This window comes from Gouania willdenowi, chromosome 8 (genome assembly GCF_900634775.1).
Source record: "Gouania willdenowi chromosome 8, fGouWil2.1, whole genome shotgun sequence".
Taxonomy (NCBI): domain Eukaryota; kingdom Metazoa; phylum Chordata; class Actinopteri; order Blenniiformes; family Gobiesocidae; genus Gouania; species Gouania willdenowi.
Window position 1 is genome coordinate 26,565,189 of NC_041051.1, and position 21,686 is coordinate 26,586,874.

General features: G+C 37.0%; 1 protein-coding gene across 3 annotated transcripts; it reads left to right on the forward strand.

Moving 5' to 3' along the window:
* The first annotated feature begins 3,211 nt into the window (after positions 1 to 3,211).
* Positions 3,212 to 20,497, forward strand: triobpb (TRIO and F-actin binding protein b). 3 transcript variants are annotated; one of them, XM_028455723.1, is made up of 13 exons: positions 3,212 to 3,569; positions 6,402 to 6,458; positions 7,264 to 7,332; positions 7,425 to 7,514; positions 7,692 to 7,834; positions 8,969 to 9,410; positions 11,002 to 11,257; positions 12,737 to 12,848; positions 15,496 to 15,655; positions 16,863 to 16,949; positions 17,944 to 18,030; positions 18,172 to 18,376; positions 19,882 to 20,496. In XM_028455723.1, the coding sequence occupies exons 1-12, from the start codon at positions 3,564 to 3,566 to the stop codon at positions 18,331 to 18,333; spliced, it is 1,671 nt and encodes a 556-aa protein (XP_028311524.1). In that variant the 5' UTR covers positions 3,212 to 3,563; the 3' UTR covers positions 18,334 to 18,376; positions 19,882 to 20,496. The 3 variants fall into 3 exon arrangements, with proteins under 3 accessions (XP_028311524.1, XP_028311525.1, XP_028311527.1); XM_028455724.1 differs by having other exon boundaries at positions 3,214 to 3,569; positions 7,692 to 7,801; positions 19,882 to 20,494; XM_028455726.1 differs by lacking the exons at positions 3,212 to 3,569; positions 6,402 to 6,458; positions 7,264 to 7,332; positions 7,425 to 7,514 and having other exon boundaries at positions 7,727 to 7,861; positions 19,882 to 20,497.
* Positions 20,498 to 21,686: the final 1,189 nt, after the last annotated feature.

The window sequence follows — 21,686 nt, forward strand, 5'->3', positions numbered from 1 at the left end:
ACATTTGCCAGTGTTCAAACAGATCCTGTCTATAAATGTGATGCTTTTGTTTACTTGGCACCCGGAGGTGTTGGCATCCGTTCACAGACAGTTGGAAGAAGTCAAAAGAAATGTCATCTCTATAAATGTTTCCCCTCCATCTTTCCATCTTTGAAATCCCATTATCAAATGTGTTATAAAATGTATAGATTTTTGAGAGTCCTTTAAAAACCCTAAAGTTGAAAGGTTTATGTCTTATTTTGATAGGGTAAAGTAACTGGTTCTGGTTGCTTTTCCCAAGACACTTTAGATTGTTTTTCATTTATTGAAACTGAATTTAAAAGACCATCTCTGGTTATTTGCAAATCATTTACTTTCAAAGGGTCAAATTTAGCAGTTTTCATCCCTAATATGTTGGAAAATAAATGTAAGAAATGAGAATAATGGATTACGTTATTTAAACAGTAAATATCTGATTTATTTACTAGAATATAGAGCAGATAAGTGCAACTAGTGGCCCATGAGCCATACGCGGCCCTCAATATAGTGCGGTCCCTTAAAGTAAACAAACTAAATGACTCTTACACACAAAACAGAAAAAATACATAAAATTACTCACAAAAAAAGACAACGACTAAAAGTAAACAAAAAAAAACAACAGAAAAATAGATAAATCAACAACAAAAATAACTCAAAACATATAAAACAACATCAAAGGAATAGACACAATGACAAAAAAATATGCAGAGACAACAAAATTTCACAAAACAACTTTAATAAACAAAACGACAAGAAAAACATATCTAACCCCTGTTGATCCCTATATTAACGCTTTGATTGGTCATCTAAATGCTGACACTGATGTTTATAATGTGGCCCTCAGACAGGACAATCCCATTTTTGTGTCACCCACTCTGATAAGTTACCCATCTGTCATCTGTTATAGAGAATTGTCTTGTACTTTGTATTTTTTTTTTTTTTTTAAATCACTTGTCTTGCTTGAGTGGCTCAACTTATACTTTGTGTTTGGGCCGTGTGTATAAGTCTTGACCAAGTCTTTCCTTCAAAGGAGATTTTCCTCATCACATGCACGCACACACCATTTCCAACCCATCTCTGTTAATTAAATTACAAATTTCAGAGGATTTATTTGTTATTTCCTGCAGCTGCAAACCTGCACGGAACAGAACTGCAATCCTCTTGTGTAATTGTGTGTACAGGCAGTACAGACACCCTGCAGTCATTCCATCACACTGAATGGCTGAGCTTAGTCAGTTTTTGTTTGCTACGGCATGTATTGAAATTCCTGAATTGAAACCAATAGCTGCCATTTGAGGGCTGTGTAGGGGGAGGGCTTTCCTAAATGTTGAAAACCCTATCATGTGAGCGCGTGGAGATTTGAAGCTCGCCTAACCAGTCTGAAATCTTCTAATAATAGTTATAGCGATGTTCTAAGGTAAATATCAGTTTATATTTTTTTTTTTTACATTGGCTTTAAAAGCATTTGTGGGATTATGCATATGAAGGGATATGTAATTTGATGCAAAAAGACTTGTGTGCCAAATAAATTTGCTTTGGCCAAGGTTCTTCTGACTAGTGTTTACAGGTTTAAACGCCCTCCCCCCAACAGTTAAAAAACATTTAAGATTTGTTTATTGGAGTGATCCGTGTGATGGACAGGCAGTCTGAAAAGAACGTCTCATTCCTGTCTTTATTTGAATATCCCCTTGTAGAATACAGCACCCTTTTCACCACGCCAATGGGTGTCTAGATAATGGTACTCCCCACCCGCTTTTTCTTGTTTTACATCCAATCGAATATAACTTAGTGTCTTAAAGGAAAAATATAAAGAAAGTAGAAAGTTTTTAAGAAATGTACATTTATGGGATAAGGTTCAGAGAAGATTGTAAAAGAAAAACATTGATTCCTACGCACAAAAAAAATAAAAATAAAAAATCCCAACCCTTTTGAAGAAAAAATTACAAAATCACATCTTCATGTATAAATATAAGAAAACAATAACACACACTTTAAAACATTGTCAAGAAAAGAGAAACTTTTCATAACATATGTGGTCCTCTGTCTAACTTTGTGTGGTCCCATAAGTAAACGCACAAAATGACAGAAAAAGTAGAAAAGGAACAGCAAAAAGACACAAGATTAGTGATAGACCGATACATTATATATAATATAACTATATATAACATTATATATATACACTATATTATTGGTCGACTTTTGCGTTTTTTCGGCATTGGCCAATGCGGGCTGCTGCGTTTGCCAATCCGCATTATTTACAAGAGCAGAAATATTTTTTACATGTTCTTATTGTACTTCACCTGTTTTTAATATTTGCTAAATATTTTTTACTTGTTGTCATTCTACCTCACCTTTGTTAATTTCAATAAATGTTCCTTTTTTCAAAATTGAAACTCTTATGATTTGTTATCATCATTGTGTAATTTTTATGGTGTAAATTGAGGGAGCAAAAGAAGTATCAGCTCCAAATTTTGGCTCATGAAAATCGGCAGTCCGTATCGGTCATCGGCTAAGGCTGATGGGAAAAAAATTGGTATCGGCATCGGCTCTAATAAATCGGTCGATCCCTACATAGATGAAAACAAATATACCCCAACATAACTGTAAAATATAAAAATGACAAGCAAAATACACAAAAATGACTCCAATAACATGCAAAACAACAAAATACACAAAAATGCCCAGAATAAAGAAGACAAATACACAAGACACAGCAAAAATACACACAAATGACTTCAAAAACACATAAAATGACAACAAATATACACAGAAAATAACCATAATGTATCTATAACAAAGCAAAAATACATAAAAACCAGCAAAAATTTACATTTTTATGTAATATTGTTCAGATAAGCCATTATTCTAAATGTGACTATGAATGTTATGTCTAATGTGGCCCTCAGATCAGACAAACACACTTGTGGCCCCTACTGGGATCAACATTGCCCATTTTTTCACTAGATTTCTATTAGCTCTGCTCTCCTGTGTTAAAGTGGTTGAAAATATATATTTTAGGGTCTGAAGTAATTTAAAAAGGACAATTTAACTTTACACATATTCTTTATATTTTTCCTGAATATATAATATTTCCTTATTTATATGCACATGGTCATTGTGTTAAAAATGTTGGCACCCACGGGAACCCCTTCCAGGCCCCGAGCCCCAGTTTGTACAGAAGCGCCCGTGGAGGGAGGAGGTTGGCTTGTTTTCTCCCAACGGTCTGCGCGGATCCGCCCAGGAAGTGTCAAACAGGGCGGATTAAGAAGTGTTGGGGTTCGATTAGGAACTTCAACTCCACACATGTAGTAAGAAAGTACCCGATTTTAAGTTTATCGTGTTTTTCTCGCGGTTTTATTCGTGTTTTCCGGGATGTCCCCGTGAGACTTTGTGGGTCGTGGTCTGCGGAGGTGGGCGGTTAACGAATGGCGTGGCTTGGTTTTACTTCGCTTCTTAATCAATGTGTGAGTTTTCAGGAGAAGAAAGTTTGACCTAACATTATTTTTTTGTTGCTTTAATCTGTCTTTTCCTGGACCCGGGTCACCATGACGGTGAGTTGTAGCCTGTTTTCCGTGTGTTTGTCACTTCTTCATGAATGATTGAACTCTGCCCTCCAGGTATTGGACATATTTTACACATCTGTGCCTTTAAAACACCACAAACTCTTTTCTCTGTGTTTGTTTTTGTGTGTTTTGTTGTTTACTTCTCACGGTGGTGTCACTTTTAACAGGCGGCTGAGGCACATGGCACTGTTTGCTAACACACTACGACTAGTACTGCTAACTTTAATACCAGTAACAATGCTAGTAGTACTGAACCATCACTACTATTACACCAATATTCCTGCTGCTCTAAATTACTACTACTAAACAATAACACAGTACTATAATATAATACTTTCAGGGTTGTGGTTAATTAATTTTTTCGGTTACAATTACGTGTTCATTTACAATTAGTGACCAGCATTTTTCCAATTACAATTAAATTACAAAAAAAAACTATCCTCAGAAAGTCAATTAAAATTGGCCGTGGCTAATTGTATACGCAGCGCCCCTCATTGGCCATTTTAGGTCACGTTATAGGTGCACCATGTGACTAAAAGTTCCGTCAGTTGTAGCTACCCCGCTAACCCTTTTATTTTAGCCCAAACTCTATCTCTAACCTTAACCCAGGAAATACCCTAAAAAATATATATTTTTATGCTCTATTTGAACTGGATTTATATTTGAGAAAGCAAAAGTATAGAATACAGCTGTTTAAGATTGTGTTTTGTTTTAATTTGGAAATAATTTGTTTTATTTTTTTAAATATAAAAAATACACATTCCAGTAGGGCTGCACAATTAATCAATTTTTAATCGTGATCAAGATTTTGGTTGCCACGATTAAATTAAACCTTATCGTTGGCAATATTTACATTTAAAATACGCGTTCTGCACTCTGTAATAGTTTATTTATTCAGTTAGCCTTTGGTACAATTTTAATTCTTGGCTTAATTTTTTAAAAATTAGTTATTATAAAATTTTTATTATAATTAAATGTAAACTGTACACATATTGGTTGTTTAGAAGTAGTGCAATAAAAACACAGATTTTTCCATCATAAATGATAAATAACTGTGATTAAAATTGTGATTACAATATTAATTAAAAATAATTGTGTTTATCATTTTGGCCATAATCGTGGAGCCCTACATTTCAGGCGACCCCGTTTAAATTTCAGGCGACACCACATGGGCTCATGAGTCACGATCCCAAGGTTGAAAAACACTGTTACTCCATCACTCCTCATATATTATGTATTATAATAATATATTATAACATTATTGTTATTAGTTACTGAAATACCTTAAATACAATCTGTTATTTTTATTGATGCGAATGACACTCCCTTATTAAAACTCAGAAAGCCTATTGTGGATGAATTTTCTCGCATGGACGTATTTTAATCTTAAAATTCATCACTGGTCTCATTCATTGTCAAACAATTTTTTTGTTTTTAATTAATTCCCTTTCAGAAAATAAATCTTCACCCACTGTTTGATTTATCCTAACAAGCACCAACAGGTTGTATGATATCTATTCCAGAGATCATAATGATAATTACTATATAGCTGATCATTTTATATTTAGTCAAAACCAGATAATTAACAAAATGTTATCAGAATTGTTTTAGTTTTGTTATTATGTAAAATAAGTTTGTAATATGCTGCTCAAATGAATAAATAAAAATAAATGAAATTATTCCACTTATTAAGAATGATGTAAGTTCAAAGCCACTGAGCTCTAAACTGACTAACACAGGGATTTAAAAGGCAGGAATGTAGTGGATTGTGAAAGAGAGATAAGCAAAGTGAGGAATGTATGCTGGGAAGAAAAGGTTGCCTAATCTTAATCTGGGATCACCACGTCGTGAGGTGCCACGTGCATCTTTTTCTCTACTCTTCATCACCTGGGGCAGGTTGTACAACAGAACAACATGCTATCATTGAAGCAGTGCTACGTCCTGCGCTGCTTTTTTGTCAATGTTAAAAAGTAAATTCTTACAAAAAGTAGCGATTGATCCCAGAATCTAATGCGTTATCAAGTGTCAAGGCAAGACAAGGGGTAAAAAAAAAAAAATGTCTGGGATTCTTGAAATACCAGTTTCGGGTGTAGAAAGGGTTTTTTTTTTTCCATTATGGAAACTGGTTTGAGTCTTTTGTGGTGAAATATGTCATTGCTGTCTTTTTGTGCACGGATCAGATAATAAACGTTAAGCCGTGCAGTTAAAGAATAAAGATCATGGGATTTTCCAAACTCGCCCTTCCCTTTGATATAACCTGACAGAAAGGTTTTACGTCTCACACATGCAAACAACTGTAATAGAGCTGCAACTAATGATTATTTTCATAATCCATTGATTGGTCAGTAAATGAATCAATCAATTGATGAATCAGATTTTTTTTAAAACACAGTTTATTTATAAAGGACATTTAAACCCTGCTTAAGCTGATTAAACTGAATAAAAGTGTTTCTCACGCATCAACAAACACTCGCGCACGTGCACACAATAACACTCCTGCACTCACACACAATAACACTCCTGCACACACACACACAAACACCCATGGTGCACGCACACACAAACACTCTGCACACACACACACTCGTGCGTGCACAGACACAAACACTTGTGGTGCATGCACATACAAACACTCTTGCGGGCGCACACACACAAAGCTCTGCAGGCGAAGCAACGGCTCTGCGTCACGGTCGCTGACATAAATCGCACAACTCAAAGAATCGATAATGACATTTTTTGCCGCTTTTTCGCTTTTAATTGTTGATTTTTAGCGATTTGTTGCAGCCTTAAACTGTAAACTGTTTGCTCTCTGTTTCACAGCCTGACCTGCTAAACTTCAAAAAGGGATGGATGTCTAAGCTGGATGACAGTGGTGATGTAAGTGCATTAAAGCATTGATACCTCATCTGTCTGATAGTGTATTTTTGTCATAGTATGTTTTGAAAACTTGCTACTTAACGCTAGAACACTATTGCTATAATTAGTAACACTATCACTGTCCCTGGGTGATTTTTACCTGATAGATGATACCCAATAAAAAGTACAAATTATGAAATCTATCAAAATATGGCAATACATGTTAAATTAGAGTTGTATTCTTTTATTTTCAGCTATGCCATGCCTAACAAAATGAAAATGAAAAAAAAAAAACTACCATGGGTGGAAGCAAAATTACTGAAAAATTAGGAATGTACGAACAAAAATGTTTTACCACCATATGAATTTCCTTGGAAATCACCACTTTGTGATATTTACTTACAACTACTGGACTAAATAAAGATAGCACAGAAATTTCAGGACCACTTCTACTTACTTTTATTTTTTAGAGGCAGTCAGTACTTACAGGCCAGTGATAATGGGACACTAACACTATTGCCAGGTGAAAATCGGCCAAACATGTGCCTGTTAGAAAAAGTGGGCTTTGGATTAGGAGAACATCCACAGCTTCTAAAACATCAGAGAAGATGCTGAAGCTGCCCTGGAACCCAAAACACTCTGAGAAACACAACCTCAGGAAAATAATGTAAATACGTTTGCTCGGATGGAAATCACCCGCTGATAGTGTTCAAGGGTTAATGGACAGAAATTTATTTTGATATTTTTCAGAGACCATTTAAAATGATAAATGCGTATTAAGCTTCTGTTATCATTGGACTAATGCACTTTCCATCTTCTATTACAGTGGAAGAAGCATTGGTTTGTACTGACAGATGCAGGACTTAAGTACTACAGAGACTCGAGTGCAGAGGAGGTGATCATGTTCACCTGTTGGATGTGTTCAAGAAAGCTAAATCTGTTATTTCAGCTCACTGAAATATACCTTTTTTTTCATTTTACGTACAGAAAGATGACTTGGATGGAGAGATTGACCTGAAATCCTGTGTCAAGGTGTCAGAGTTTGATGTGGAGAAGAACTATGGGTTTCAGATCCAGGTCATTCTTTTTAAGACTCGTTATCTCCTCTTCATTTGTCATTTTTCTTGTCTTTGTTTTTCTATCAGTTTCTCCTCACCCTGCTTGAATTAACATCTTCATCTCAATCCAGTCTTTTGTCATCTTGGCCTGTTTTTTAGTGGGTTTTTTCTGCTTTTTTTTTTTTGGTCCTTTTAGACCCGGGAGGCGGTGTTCACTCTGTCCGCCATGACAGCCGGGATCCGAAGAAACTGGATTGAGGTTTTAAAGAAGTGTGTCCGACCCAGCAGCTCTCCAGACCTCACACAGTATGTTTCAACTCCGCTGTGGAGTGACTGCAAGTGAATATAAGCACTGATAATGACTGGGTATGTGACTGTCTGTCACTTGTCCAACTCTGAATTCTCTTCTTTTATTGTTCCTAATTGGAATTCAGACATTTCAGCCTCAGGGCTGAATGTGAACAATGAGCTCAATGCGTGACAGTTGAATAGGCACCAATAAGTGCACACGCCTTTGGTCGCATAAGGACTATTTTCCATTCTGGTGTTTTTACAATTTAAAACATTTGTAAAAGTCTCACCAGGAGGGGATTTATATGCTCTTCCTAAGTTGTCCTGGACCAGTGGTTCCTGATCTTTTTTGTCCCTCTGTACCTCTTTTGCATTTTTGTCAAATCATGTGTACCCCCTCTTAAGTACCCTCTCCATCTTTTTACATGCTTTTCCATTTGTGGAACAGTAGGCTCTCCTAAACCTTTAACTGTGTCTTAAAAATAGGTTCTCTAAGGCGTAATCTACAAATTCAAAACAAATTGTTTAATATAAAGTGGGGCAATGTGATAGGGGTTTGGGAACCACTGTCCTAGACGTTCTACCATCTACTTTATAAAATGTAGTGTCATTTAAGATGAGGAGTGAATATGTGAGCCTCCTTTGACATATTTACTGTCTTTGTGCAGTTTTCCACTGTTAAATATGTCAAGTAATTTGAAATATTTAAAAGTACTGGTTGGTGTTTGAGACGTGGAAGCCAAGCGTCATTGTGTCAAAATGTTGATTGATGTTTTATCATCAACACTGACGCTCTTCATAAAAGCTCCCATTGAAGAACCAAACGACACTCCTCAGTTCTGAAGGCGGAGATACAATAACCTTTGTTATTTCATAATTGGAGTTCAAGCTTTCCGTCTCAGACCTGAAGCCTGCGCCATCCTCAACAGCTGAGTGGACCCCTCCCAATGTGCTGCAGCGTGCCAAAAGCTGGCAGCATACCTTAGGTTGCTAAAATGTGACGCAGCATAAATGAGCTTTGATGTTTCATGACGTGTAAATTTGAGGGTTTGTTTTGGAATGTTTTTAGTTTTTTTTTGTGTGTGTGTGTAAAGTCATAATGTTAGGTTTAATCAGTAAAAGATGATAAACAATAAATGGTTTAATATCATCTAATTTCTTTGTACTTGTGCTACTCCTTAGGTTGCCCGACAGCAGCAGCGACAAAGACAATTCCCACACTCGCTTCCCACAGCCTTCCCGTCGTCCATCGTCACGTCACGGTGACACTCTGTCAGAAACTCCCTCCTCCGCTCCTCTGTCTCAGCGTAGGTTTGACGACGTCGAGCTCTCTCCGGTCCCCGCGACCTCTGCCGTCTTCCCGTCGGGTCTGAGAGAAGCAGGAGAAGGACAGGGGTGGGAGCACAACCAATGGCAGGAGGAGAAGAGCTCGAGCAGCCAATGGGAAGCCGTGCTCTCCAGGAAGGGTGTGAGCGGCATGGGATCCAACAGGCTGCACCTGGAAGACGAAATTGAGCAGAAGTGGACTGAGTTCGAGCGCATGCCTCTAAAGGAGATGGGCTCGTTACCGTCAGCGGGGCTGAGATCTCCGGGACTGTCAGCCAATGAGGCGCTGCAGAGGGAGGTAGTGCGTGGAGTTGATTTTTTTCCAATTTGCAAACTAATTCAGTGGCAAATTAATCCTTCATCTGCCCAGATGAAGCAAAACTCTTCAATTTCTGCTGTTTAACACTATTCACTGCATCTTAACTCACAACTGCTGCTCGTAGTGTTTTCCATCACAACAAATGAATGAAAATGGAAAATGCTCTAATGCTAGCAGTCTGTTCAGGCTTTGTGTGCAGTGCTTTTTTGTGTGACTTTGATGTGTTTTTCTTTTTACTGCTTACTTTTTATCTAACAATTATTTAACCCTGAGAAACTCATTGACGAAGAATATATTATTTTCAAGACTATCCCGGCCAAAACAGAAAGTAAGGCTGTGTTCTAAATGGCATACTAACGTACTACTCATACTCTGTAATGCGTTCACATTAGATAGTATAAAAAGATTAAGTATGCGAGAAATACCCTGATATATAATATATGGGGACATTTTTTTAAGTATGCACGTTGGGCACACTAGTCATACTCAACCGCCCCATGATGCATTGCGAACGGAATGTAAAATTGTCCTGGGACTGGCTTCAAGCTAAAAGTCAAACATTCCCTTTTCAAAACAAAAGCATCTCTTCTTGTCTTCCATTAGTTTTTTGACGCTCTTATAAATAAGGCTCTTGTTTTGTCAGTAGCACAATGGCTGGTGTCCAAAAATCTCCAAAATATTGGTATGAAATGTGTTTTTTTGTGAGTTTTATGGATCAAATGTCCACATGTTGATTTTCTACTTGATCACTTTCTCGCTTAAAATGCTTTCAGAACTTTCAAAGGTGGAGAATCAACGGCTATATTTAGCTTCAGTGTGCTTCAGGTGTTTGTTGTCGTAGGTTTGAAATGCATCTTGGGAAACTTGGAAGTATACTTCAGTGGTTAACGGTCATCATCCTAATCCTCCTCACCATTTTTTTTTCTTTTTCTTTTGTCTGCACATGCTGTCGAAGGTCAACACTATATATGTAGTGCAATCTTTTTGCGACAGCAATGCATGTTTTATTATTGCATAATTGTGACCATCACCAGCCCTCCCAAAGGAAGGGTACGAAAAACTTTATTAGAGGGAGGATATAAAAAGAGAGGGCAGTGTTACATCTAGGTGAGGGGGAAGGGAACAGGGAAGAGTGAGTCAGGATGAGACAATGAAAGGGGTGCGGTAGAGTCGACTATTTTAAGGTGGGAGTGCAAAGTATATAATGTTATAGTTGTGCATATTGTGTAATGTAGTCAGTTAAGCTAGTCTGGTGACTTCTAACCACACTTATAGTGTATAGTAGACTGTATATATTCATTGAGTGTGTAGTGTATAGCACGTTAGTATGTGATTTCGAGTCTTGTAGCAACAATAATTATTTTCTTTAAAATTTATTTAAGAGCAACCAGGTGGAGGAAAACCATCTAAACGGTGGCTGCCATTATGCTCAAGTCATAGACCCTAAAAAACTGTTTCTCAGGGTTTTATCAGACAGCTTTGTGGGCTTTCTGCAGCCTATTGGACATCAGCATGGTCACATCTGTTCTATCATTCAGTGAGCTTTACCTCCACCTTTGTCTTTTCTCAGGTGGCGTCACTGAGGCAGCAGTTGGAGAATTTACAACAGGGAGGAGGAGGAGGTGGTGGAGGAGGAGGAGGAGGAGGAGTCAGTGATGGCGTGAACTGTGGACCAAAGGCCCCCTGCAGCCGCAGCCTGCTGACCATGGAGCGCGCTCACCGGCAGGCGCTGGAGGAGCTGCTGCGGCAGCACGAGCGTCAGATGAAGGATTTGGAGGCGAAGAAGGACAGGCTGCTGCTGGAGGAGACCCAGGACACAGCTAGAGGTCACACACACACACACACACACACACACACACACTAGTGCACCAGAAATTCTGCTTTAGCATTCCTGTTTAACACAACATTTCTTACGTGCATTTGACATCATTCGGTTTGCTTATAATTAGGGATGCACCGAAATGAAAATTTTGGGTCGAAAACCAAAACACTGAAAGAAATTGTTTGGCAAATGAGTAATTCCATTGTGTTTATGGCTGTGAATGTGTACTAGCCACTAAAATTAAAATATTGCAGTTGCATAAATTGATATTAATGCTTCAAAACATAAATCAATTAAAAATATGAAAATATTTATTTTGCACGAACATTCCAACAATGCACAATATAAAATAAACAAAATAAAATGCTCAACTTGACCCCACTCATACATTAAATAATATTGTACAGGCCTATAAGTGACTGGGCTGCTGAAAAAGAGTGAAATCTGTCTCATTAAAACAAAGTGCATTGAAGTCACAGAGCGTGTGCATCTGTGTGCTTTAATTGTGGCCTGCATCATTGATTGTGCACGCTGGTTAAATCCCATCCAATTAATAATCTTTATAACAAGTACAGTCGTGCTGTAGTAAAGAGGATCTCTAGCTGGGTTTTCATTACAGATTTTTGCAAAATAAAAGTGATATTTCTAAATGTCGACAAAGTATAATTGCACTTTGAACTTGCTTCCATTGTAGGTTGTTTTGGGCAGGAGCCTCGTAACTCCCGTGAAATCTCATCCCACGAGACTTCGCTGCAGGAAGATGAATGCTCCAAACCTCCTTATAATATTCTCTATTCCTTTGTTGTTTCACATCTAATGCGGCAGTAATAATTTTAAAGTCTAATGCTAAGAAATGTACCTCAAGTCATGTGACCATGTACGTCACGTTCTGTGGTGTGTATTTGAGGAAAAAGTGTTTCCATAGCGCTTTTGCGACACATTTCAATATTGAAACGGTTGAAATTCCTCCTTATTAAAGCGTAAAAACTTTTGAGCGATATTTGAGTGTTTTTTCAAAATGCAGGTGTTTCCATCATCAGTTTATATTGCGCTATTTAGATTTTGCGCATTTCCAAGGGTAATGAAAACAGCTTCTGTCACGTGCGCTGACCAACTGAAACCAGATTCTTCTGCTGATTCGCACATGCTTCAGGCTGCAGTGTGGTCTGAGTTGACGGAGGGCTACACATAACTACACAGACACTTAAAACACACGTACGTGCCGCGTCAACTCTGCTCAGAAGACGATTTAGTGCTCAGATGTATTGAAATACAGACGCTCTGTGAGTCCACAGATAAGAGCGCACGCTCACCGCTCACGTCATCACAACATCCTGTTTCAGTTGGCTTTTTTTTGGTGAGAATTGTCTTTTGGCTGAAAATGTACTTTTGGGCCATTTTTGGCCGAATATTTTTGGTGGCTAAAATTTTGGTGCATCCCTATTTAATAATCTATTAAACTGTGGCAATGTTTGTGTTTCAGTGATGGAGGCTCTGAGGAAGAAACACAAAGAGGAGCTTGAAAGAGAGGTGGATAAAGTGAAGAGGCTGAGCAGTGGAGTGATGGACTCACAGACACTGAGAGCGCAGCAAACGTAAGCACAGACGTCTGGGAAAGAAAACAAGAGTGTGTATCTTATAATCACACTGTTTATCCATACACAGGCTGCACTAAACACACTAAAGCTTGTTTTACCTTCCCTCTTCACAAAACCTTTCACTGTCAGTCAGCTCTGAGTCCCAACAGCACAGGCCGCCCTCTGTGGTCTGTGTGAATAGCTCTCTTGTGCTGCTAAGTGGGAGCATGCAGCTCACAGAAAGGATTTCTGTGGAATCAAAAGGTTGAATTTGCAAACCTCGGTCCAATCCAGGGCTGGTTGTTGAAGGGCAGCATCACCACAGCAGCCGCTGATCCCTGTCAGGAACTTTAGGAATGTCAGAAGTCAGTCATGGATTAGTTTTCTTTTGTAAACTCTCACAGGATGTAGGACACAGACGGTCTCGGCTGCTGTATTGGTGCTGCCTGCTCTGGTTTCTCACCGTGTATTTCTCATTGTGGTGGACAATAAAAAACCCTGTCATTATGCACCAGTTACCATGAATCAGCATCTAATCCCTAAAGATTGTAACAGTCAATCGACTGATTGCCTTATGAATCATTGGATTAAGAAATGACTCTAAACTCTTTTACTACATAAAAGAACAAAATGATTTTATATTAGGTTGTTTATTATTGTATTTGAGTGATTCACAGTTTTAAATTGTAGAAACTGAACCAAACCGAAGAAACGATGGTAAACGTAAATTACATTTTTTAGGTGGTTGTACAGTAAATGCACTCTGCAGTGACGTCTGAGTACTTTCCCTTTAGCGCTTAGTCTAATCAAAGGAGGACGCAAAGGTGGAAGTGACAATTTTCAAAATAGAGATATCAGAACATTCATTAAAATGAAATGGAATTCAGTTTTTAAAACTTCTTTTTTCGTTGCGGCCCGATACCAAATGGTCCACAGACCGGTACTGGTCTGCAACCCCAGTGGTTTTAGACCACTGCTCTACCAGACACACATGTGCACGCACACACAAACACACACTAAATCACCCTCATGCACACACTCAAGAAAGGCATTTAGTGTCATATGTAGGAAAACAATAAATCCTTTGCATTGACATTCTCTTTAGCTTTCCTCAATAATTTCCCAAAATTAAATAAAGTGTAAATAATGAGAGTACAATCATTTTTTAACTAAGCATAAAAATATAAATTATTAATATACAAGACAAAACATACACACACACACATATACAGAATATGTAATAATGCAGTTGTGGAAATGAGGTGTGCAGTTTTCTGTCATTGCAGGATGTATTTGGACGTCCTCATACACACATACAGATGTTACACGAAATATTAATAAGTAACTCTAACACCAATTTTTTTTTACATGTTGAAACTCGTCAGTTGGCCAGAAAAGTATGAAAAACTCCTGATTTTGGTTAAATTTTTGCACGTCTTTATAAAGCTTAGCTTTGTTATTTTATAGATCTGCATGAAGAAGCTCAATTTCATAGTACACAGCTGAGTTTGTCCTACTGAAAATACTTTTCCAAGGTTCCAGCCAGCATGCACAATAGTTGACCTACAATGTTGTGATTCTTTCTTTTTTTTTTTACATTTTTTTAAGGGTGATTGAGCAGCAAATAATGGAATCAGTGCCATTATTCTGTGAAGAAATGTTCTGCTGAACATCCTCTTTGCTCTCTATGTTAACTCACTGTGTTCTAGTGCAGGCCGGGTTCTCAAGCTTTTTGACCTCGGGACCCAATTTTCCGAATACAAAGTGGCCCGGGGCTCATTTAAATATTAACACTTTCATTTCAATTGATCCGAGTCTTGTTGTGATATGTATTCAATAACTAAATCAAGTCCACTTACAGTTTAACAAGCTAAAACCTTTGTAAAAGAAATGATATAATACACTGTGATCATCTCAAAGACATTTCTTTTTATTGAATATGTAAACCTGCACATACAACAACACTGAACAGGTCAGCAATTGGAACAAATCAAGTTGCTACGAGAACAAATATAAAGGATCACGTCAATATTATTAACAAAAAAAATCAGAAATCCAAAAATAATTTGATTTAGATACTCGAAAAATTCTGATAAATCAAATGATTTGGTAATAAAATAAATACATCGAATTCAATAAATAAACTGTAAATAGAATTTAAATAAAGTGCAATTAAAAATATTAACTTATTAGGAATTTGACAGTTAAATTTTGAAGGCTTCAGTGCTTTGTTGGCTAGCGTTATCCTACACTCAATACACTGGACTCTCAGCTCTGCCTTACTTTCTCTGTTTACAAAGCCAAATTTAATGAAGTCAGGGTTGTACTTGCGGAGTTGGTGGCATCACTTTCATCTTCACTTTTACGTTTTAAAAACTTTTCCATAACTTCAGCCAAAAGTTTGCACCTGTCTGCTGCTGCTGCTGCTTATTGGAGCGCGTTCAAAAACTGAATGACGCATCACTGCCACCAAGTGGTGGAAAGCTGCATTGCGGTCCCGCGGCCCTCGAGGCCCACAGGTGTGGAACTGAAAGTTTTTTCGCGACCCAGTAGTTGGCGCAGCCCTATGGTTGAGAATATGGTTGTTCTAGTGGTACAAACAATTATTCAGTGTTTCGTCTGTTCTGTGGTGGTTATTTTAATGGTCTTGTGTATATCCGTGCAGGGCAGAGACTCGTGCGTTACAAAGAGAGCTGACCGGACTGTCAGAGCGTTACTCACAGAAGTGTCTGGAACTGAATCGAGCCGAGAAAAACAACGCTGAGAGAGAACGAGCAATCAGCTGCAAGGAGAGAGACATGGAGCAGCTGAGGAAGGAGAACCAGGTGAGCTGTGATGGGTAACAGTTTGATTCATCAGTTAAAAAACACTGAAAGTACCTGGAAAAAAAGATCTAGATTTTGGTTAGACTTCGACCTATATCTTTACTGATCAATCCCAGATATGAATGATTCATGTTTAAACATATATTTAGCATTATATATATTTTATCATGATAAACCGGATGAACCTAGCTATGTTTGACATTAGTTTGCATGGTTGATTTTATTCAAATGTCTCAAAGTTAAAATAAGTTGAGAATAGTTTACATCAGAGGTTCCTAACTAGTGCGTCATGAATGATCATCTTTATTTGAAATGTATTCATGTTATTTAATCACGTTTTAAAAGTTGCATCTTTATTACTTCAGGTTTAGATTTGTTAAATATATTAAAATTGTAACACATGGTTGGACATAAAGCCAGACTAGTTGAGAACCAGGAAGTCTGCGTTATGTAGGCCAGGGTTTCTCTAATGGGGGTACGTGTACCCCTAGGGTTACGCAATGGCACTACAGTGGGTACTTGAGAGAGAGAGAGAGAGAGAGAGAGTGGAAAGTTGACAACTAAAGTGTCAGTCTTGGTCCCACCCCAGGTGTGAGATGACCGGAAAAAATAAATATAGTAATCAATCTTTTCTGGAGCCACTAAATCTGTGTTTTTCAACCTTGGGGTCGGGTACCCCATGTGTGGTCGTCTGGAGTTTAAATAAGGTCACCTGAATTTTCACAAAAATTTAGATTGTTTAAAATAAAAACAACACTTTAACAACTGTATTTCTATACTTTCATTTTGTGAAATACACATCTAGTTCAACTAAAATGCAGTACAAGAAAAAAATTATCTGAGCTCAAACATGATCAAAAACTAATTCTAGAAAAAAAAATGATTGATATCAAAATGGGGTCACAATCCAAGAAGGGTTGACAACCGAACCACTGCACTAAATACGGTTTATTTCCATTTATTTTAAAGAATCTAATTTTGTAAATGTTTGTTAACACTCGTTCATTCCATCATTACGCTCTATAATTATTTTTAAATAGTTTTCTAAGCAAAATGTTGTAGTCAGACAAAGGGGATACTTGGATTCAGAAATAAGAAAAAGGGGGTTTGAGAACCACTGATGTAGGCAATAGGCATCACCACTGTTAGCTTTATGTATAATGTGCAGGTTAGCCCAATGATTGGAGGATGTTTTGTTCCTGCACAGGACCTAAAGGCCCGTCTGAAACAGGAGATCATCAGAATGCAGACGTCCATCACTGAGGACAGAGACGGGGTGTCCTGTGAACTCAAAGTAATCCTTTTCTGCTCAGAGTACTTTGATAATGTTGATATTTCAGCTTTCAGGATTTTTAGCTTATGTCGTTTACTAAATTCTAGTGATCAGTAGGAGAGAAAAGCGCTTGTGTGTTGCCACGGTTCAGTGATGTGTGTTTTTGTGTTTGAGGTGAGAAATTGGCCATCGATATTGTGTTGTCATTAGAGGCTACAATTTTCTGTTTTAAAATTGACCAAATTCTGTTTCAGAATTTACCCATTATTTTTCTTTTTTTTCCTGTTTCATCGACTTTCCCTGATCTGATGTAATTACAGGCTTTCAAACTTCGCAAAATTGTGCCAAGCATGCTCAATCCAGTTGCCTTTTGTCATTGATTACATATTTCTCTGCTGTATTTGCACTGAATGCACGCGCTGATATCTCGTGTGAATTTTGCATGAGATTTGATGTCTCTGTTTGCTGAAGCTGCTACATAATAATCCACCCGTTTTACAGTGAAAGGTTGTGTTATATGGTCCTAAAACATGCACGTGAGGGTATATTATCTGTTATATTGCAATTTTTGCTTGAGTTTGATTTTTTAAAATAATTTAAAACATAATTATCATTATAATATTACAGTTAAGTGTTAAATTCACATGAAGAGATTACTACTCGTGACTGTGTCGTTTAACATCATGCCTTGCAGGATCACACTAACTTTCCTACTTAAATTTTGCCACTGATTGGACAAAATTATTTCTGATTGATTAGTTTAATTTTAAACGTTTTGAGGAAAATCCCATGCGTTTTATTCGACCCTTTTTTGTATTTAGATGAGTCTAATATTATGCTGTATGGTTAGAATATCTGTAATACAGTGAGGTTTCCTTTACATTGGAGTCATTGTTGTTAATAAAGCATCTTTCACTCTTAGCATTTACCAGTAATTGATTGATTTTTCTTAAAAGGATTGAAAACAATGAGAATGAAAGATTTGTATGTAACTTTGTTTTGTTTTTCTGCTCAGATTCTTCTCAGGATGAAAGACAATGAGATCGAGTATCTGCACAAAGAGATCAACTGTCTGAGGAACGAGCTTCAATTTCTAACCATGGTACCTGTTTTTATCATCTTCACTTGTTTCATCTTACGTTCTTATCAGTGCCAGACTCACTGTACGATGGAGCTGATTTCATCTCACACACTCACACAGAAGGACTAAAGTTTACAATCAGGAACTTGTTTTCTGTTGCAGGAGAAACAGCTGGCCTGTGAGCGATTCACCGAGGTGCACGGGGAGCTCAGCGGGATGAAGGGCAGGCACGAGCGAGAGATTCAGAGTCTGAAGGAGCACCTGAGGCTGGCCATGGCTGCCCTTCAGGAGGGCCAGAAACTAGGCAACAGCCTGGACCACTGAGAGGCTGCTGCTGGTACGAAGGCTTGGTCAGACACGGCCACAGGTGGGACTCACTCCGCTCCAGGGATCCGTTTGTCTCTGACGCCTCTTACAGAAAAACCTGCTCCTGCACTTTGATATTTATTTATTTTTTTAACAACTTTTTAACATTTACCTATTTTTTAAACAAACGTCTCTGTTTTACTCATTACCAGAATTGGGGTCAATTACATTATACAATAATAATTACATTTTTAATTACCCATGTTCAATCACAACTAAATTTTGAAGACAGTGACCTGCATTTTTTCAAAATACAATTACAATTGCAGTTATATTTCCACTGAAAGTCAATTACAATTATCGTTCGTTCTCAATTACTGAAGTTCAAATTCAATTAATTGCAATTACTGAGCCTAAAAAAAAAGAATTCCATAAAACGTAACCTTCCCCTTGTGTTAGCTTTCTGTTAGCATCTCAGTTTTGACCCATGTTTTAAATAGTAAATAATCTTTGTCCATTTAGTTTTTTCATCTCTTGGTTACCATGTTACATGGGGGGGGGGGGGGGGGGGGGGGGGGGCAGGCATTTCTACAAGCACAAATCTGTTTTGCTACAGACGTCTCGCAAAATGTATTTCAAAACACAAGCAGCGCAGATTCACGTGAGAAAAGTCATTTGTGCATCTGTAGCGACAGATTCGAGAAGTTGTAACCAGAGAGTTGTGGTTGTAAACGATCATTGATGCAAGTGTTTAAAAAACATGTGAATAAATGTTGGATTGCAAGTTTGCAACTGTCATTTTATTTGTGTAAACATCACATTCTATAAGCTCTCCCATTTTACAACTTATCTACCTTCATAGGTAACTATGCACGTGTAAGCCATAGAACTCTGACATGGTTCTCCAGTTTTGAGCTTAATTAATTTGTAGTTTTTATATCATTTCCATGCCAATTACAAAGTCAATTATCTGAACTCCATTAAAATTTAATTATGATTGCAACAGCTACAGAGGTTTTCAATTACAGTTACGATTACAACATAATTGTAATAAATGATCAATTATGCAATTACAATTAGAATTTGCCTCAACTCTGCTCATTTCATTGTAAAAATGACCTCATTACTTAAGTCTATGGTGAAAAAATATGTGCCTGTATTTAAAAGACGTAAGAAAGCCAATTGCTGAAGAAGCTACATTCCCACGTTGAGCTAATTGTGTACGAAGGAGGCGGTTTAGACGATATTTTAGCAGATTTTTGACAGTTTCCAGCTTCATCTGGCAACACATAACAGATGGCTTTGTAGGTCGTGAATTAAACACACACATAATGTCTATGTACACAAAAGGAAGAGGTTAACGAGAACTTCCAGCGTGTTGTTTTTCTCCATCAGCTTCAAAGTTGAACTAGTCTAAGGTGAAATCACCTGATTTCACGGAGTATGGAATGTCACGCCCACATAGAACTTTGTTTATTGTTCTTTTAAACTCGAGAACAAGAATAAAGTTGCCTGTTCTTGTAAAGAATGCAGAGCTCTTCCAACTGAATTCTCCTTTTCCTCCAGATGACTGAACCACAGAGGAGTGCAGAGGCGACACCAGTGCCTTCTTCTCTACATTCCCTCTGCTAACCAACAGCATCAGGAGGTTCTCCTCGGGCTTCTTATCTCTGGGCCACACAAAACTGCACTTTTTTAACAGAAATTTCAAGCTTCATGTGAGTGGACACTTTTGGTCGGAAAACTGGAACTGTTTTGTTGAGTCATGTTTATACCTGAAATTGTAGATAAAGAGCTCAAGTTGTTTTTTTTTAATATCTTGACACAGCAACGAACAAAAGGAGCTAATGTCGGCTGTTTTTTCATGTACATATTTCAAGTTTACACTTTTTTTTTAAAGAAATGGGACCTTTTTAATTTGCAGTTTTTGATTTTAAACATTGTTTTTACGTTTTTTTTTTTTAACGTTATCGGGATCCAAATGGGAGCAGAATTACTGAACTTATTAAGAGTCGATAATTCCCTTCATGAGTCACCATAAAGCAGAAACTGCATGCCACAATACAATATACATTTGTTGCATTATTGAGCCAATGTTTTTATATGGACTGTATGTAATTGTGATAAAGAGGAAACATTGTCATATTTAATGTTCTGTAGAGCTTCTCTGTAATTGATGCACATTTTTTGCATTCAATAAAAAGTTCAGCCCTGTTAGTTTTTTTTTGTTTGCATCATATTTTTAACTTACATGCTGGTTTTAGAATTAATCTATCATTTATATACCATCCTACATAATGTGATTATGAGTGCGATTTTAGTCTGATTTATGTCAAATCAGACTTGCAGCAGTGAAGTGGAGGTGTGTATGTATTTGTGTTAAAAATGTCTAAAATCTAAAATATTTGGGATATACAATAGGTTTTAAATCTGTTTCACTGGTCTTCATTAGGTTTCTGTTTTTATTTCTGTAAGAAGTGAAGAACCGTCTTAACTTCAATTCCAGTCACCTCAACTATGGTAATAGAATAGTTAAGTTTTTATACAGGACTAAGAGTAATTATTTCATTTTAATATTAAAACTTGACAGCAGATAGCAACAGAGTCAAGGTAGAAAATCTAATTTAGAGCTCACTTATAAGGACTATTTTAACAATGCTGGAGGAAATAAATATAAAATTTAATGGAAAGGAAAGAAACTACATATTTATTTTTTTAAACTTATATGTATATATCACATTGTACCTGTATTAAAGATTTACATGGGAATTTAAGATGTAGCATTTTGGGAATGTTTAAAAATACAATTTTTTTTTTTATTGGAATTAATCCAGAGATTGGGATTCATTATATAAAACTATTATTTCCAAACATAAATGTTAGCCTCTTTTCAATAACAATAATTATTATTATTTGAAAAAAATAAATTGCAATTGGGATTGCAAAATTCCAAGAATGTTTGAAGTTGAAACATTTCCATGGGAATAAACTGGAAATTTTCTAAATTGAAGGTTGACCTTTAAAATGGATCTTAAATATAGTTTGGAAAATATATTTTACCATTTTATCACCTGGTAGATCGTGAACAGCTGGTCAAAAATAAATACTTGTTGTTGGACTTTTTTTTTTATTTAGAAAGAAACTTCTTTTGACAGGCATGCTGTGAAATACATGAAAATATATAGATTTATATGATAAAACAAATTATATATGTGTGTTTTCAACAGCTATTTTTGGAAAAACTAAATTGGTTGGTTGAATTTTTTTTTTTAAAAAGAGTGGGTTGCGATTTAATGACCATGACAAAATGTGGTTCCCAGGGTGAGACCAGTTGAGAACCCCTGATCTAAAATATCAGCATGATTTTTTTA

What these genes read in the sequence shown, in the direction of transcription:
- triobpb (XM_028455723.1), top strand. An exon ending in ACTATGGGTTTCAGATCCAG is followed by an intron (nt 7,515 to 7,691) that starts GTCATTCTTTTT and finishes TGGTCCTTTTAG; the next exon opens with ACCCGGGAGGCGGTGTTCAC. An exon ending in ATGAGGCGCTGCAGAGGGAG is followed by an intron (nt 9,411 to 11,001) that starts GTAGTGCGTGGA and finishes GTCTTTTCTCAG; the next exon opens with GTGGCGTCACTGAGGCAGCA.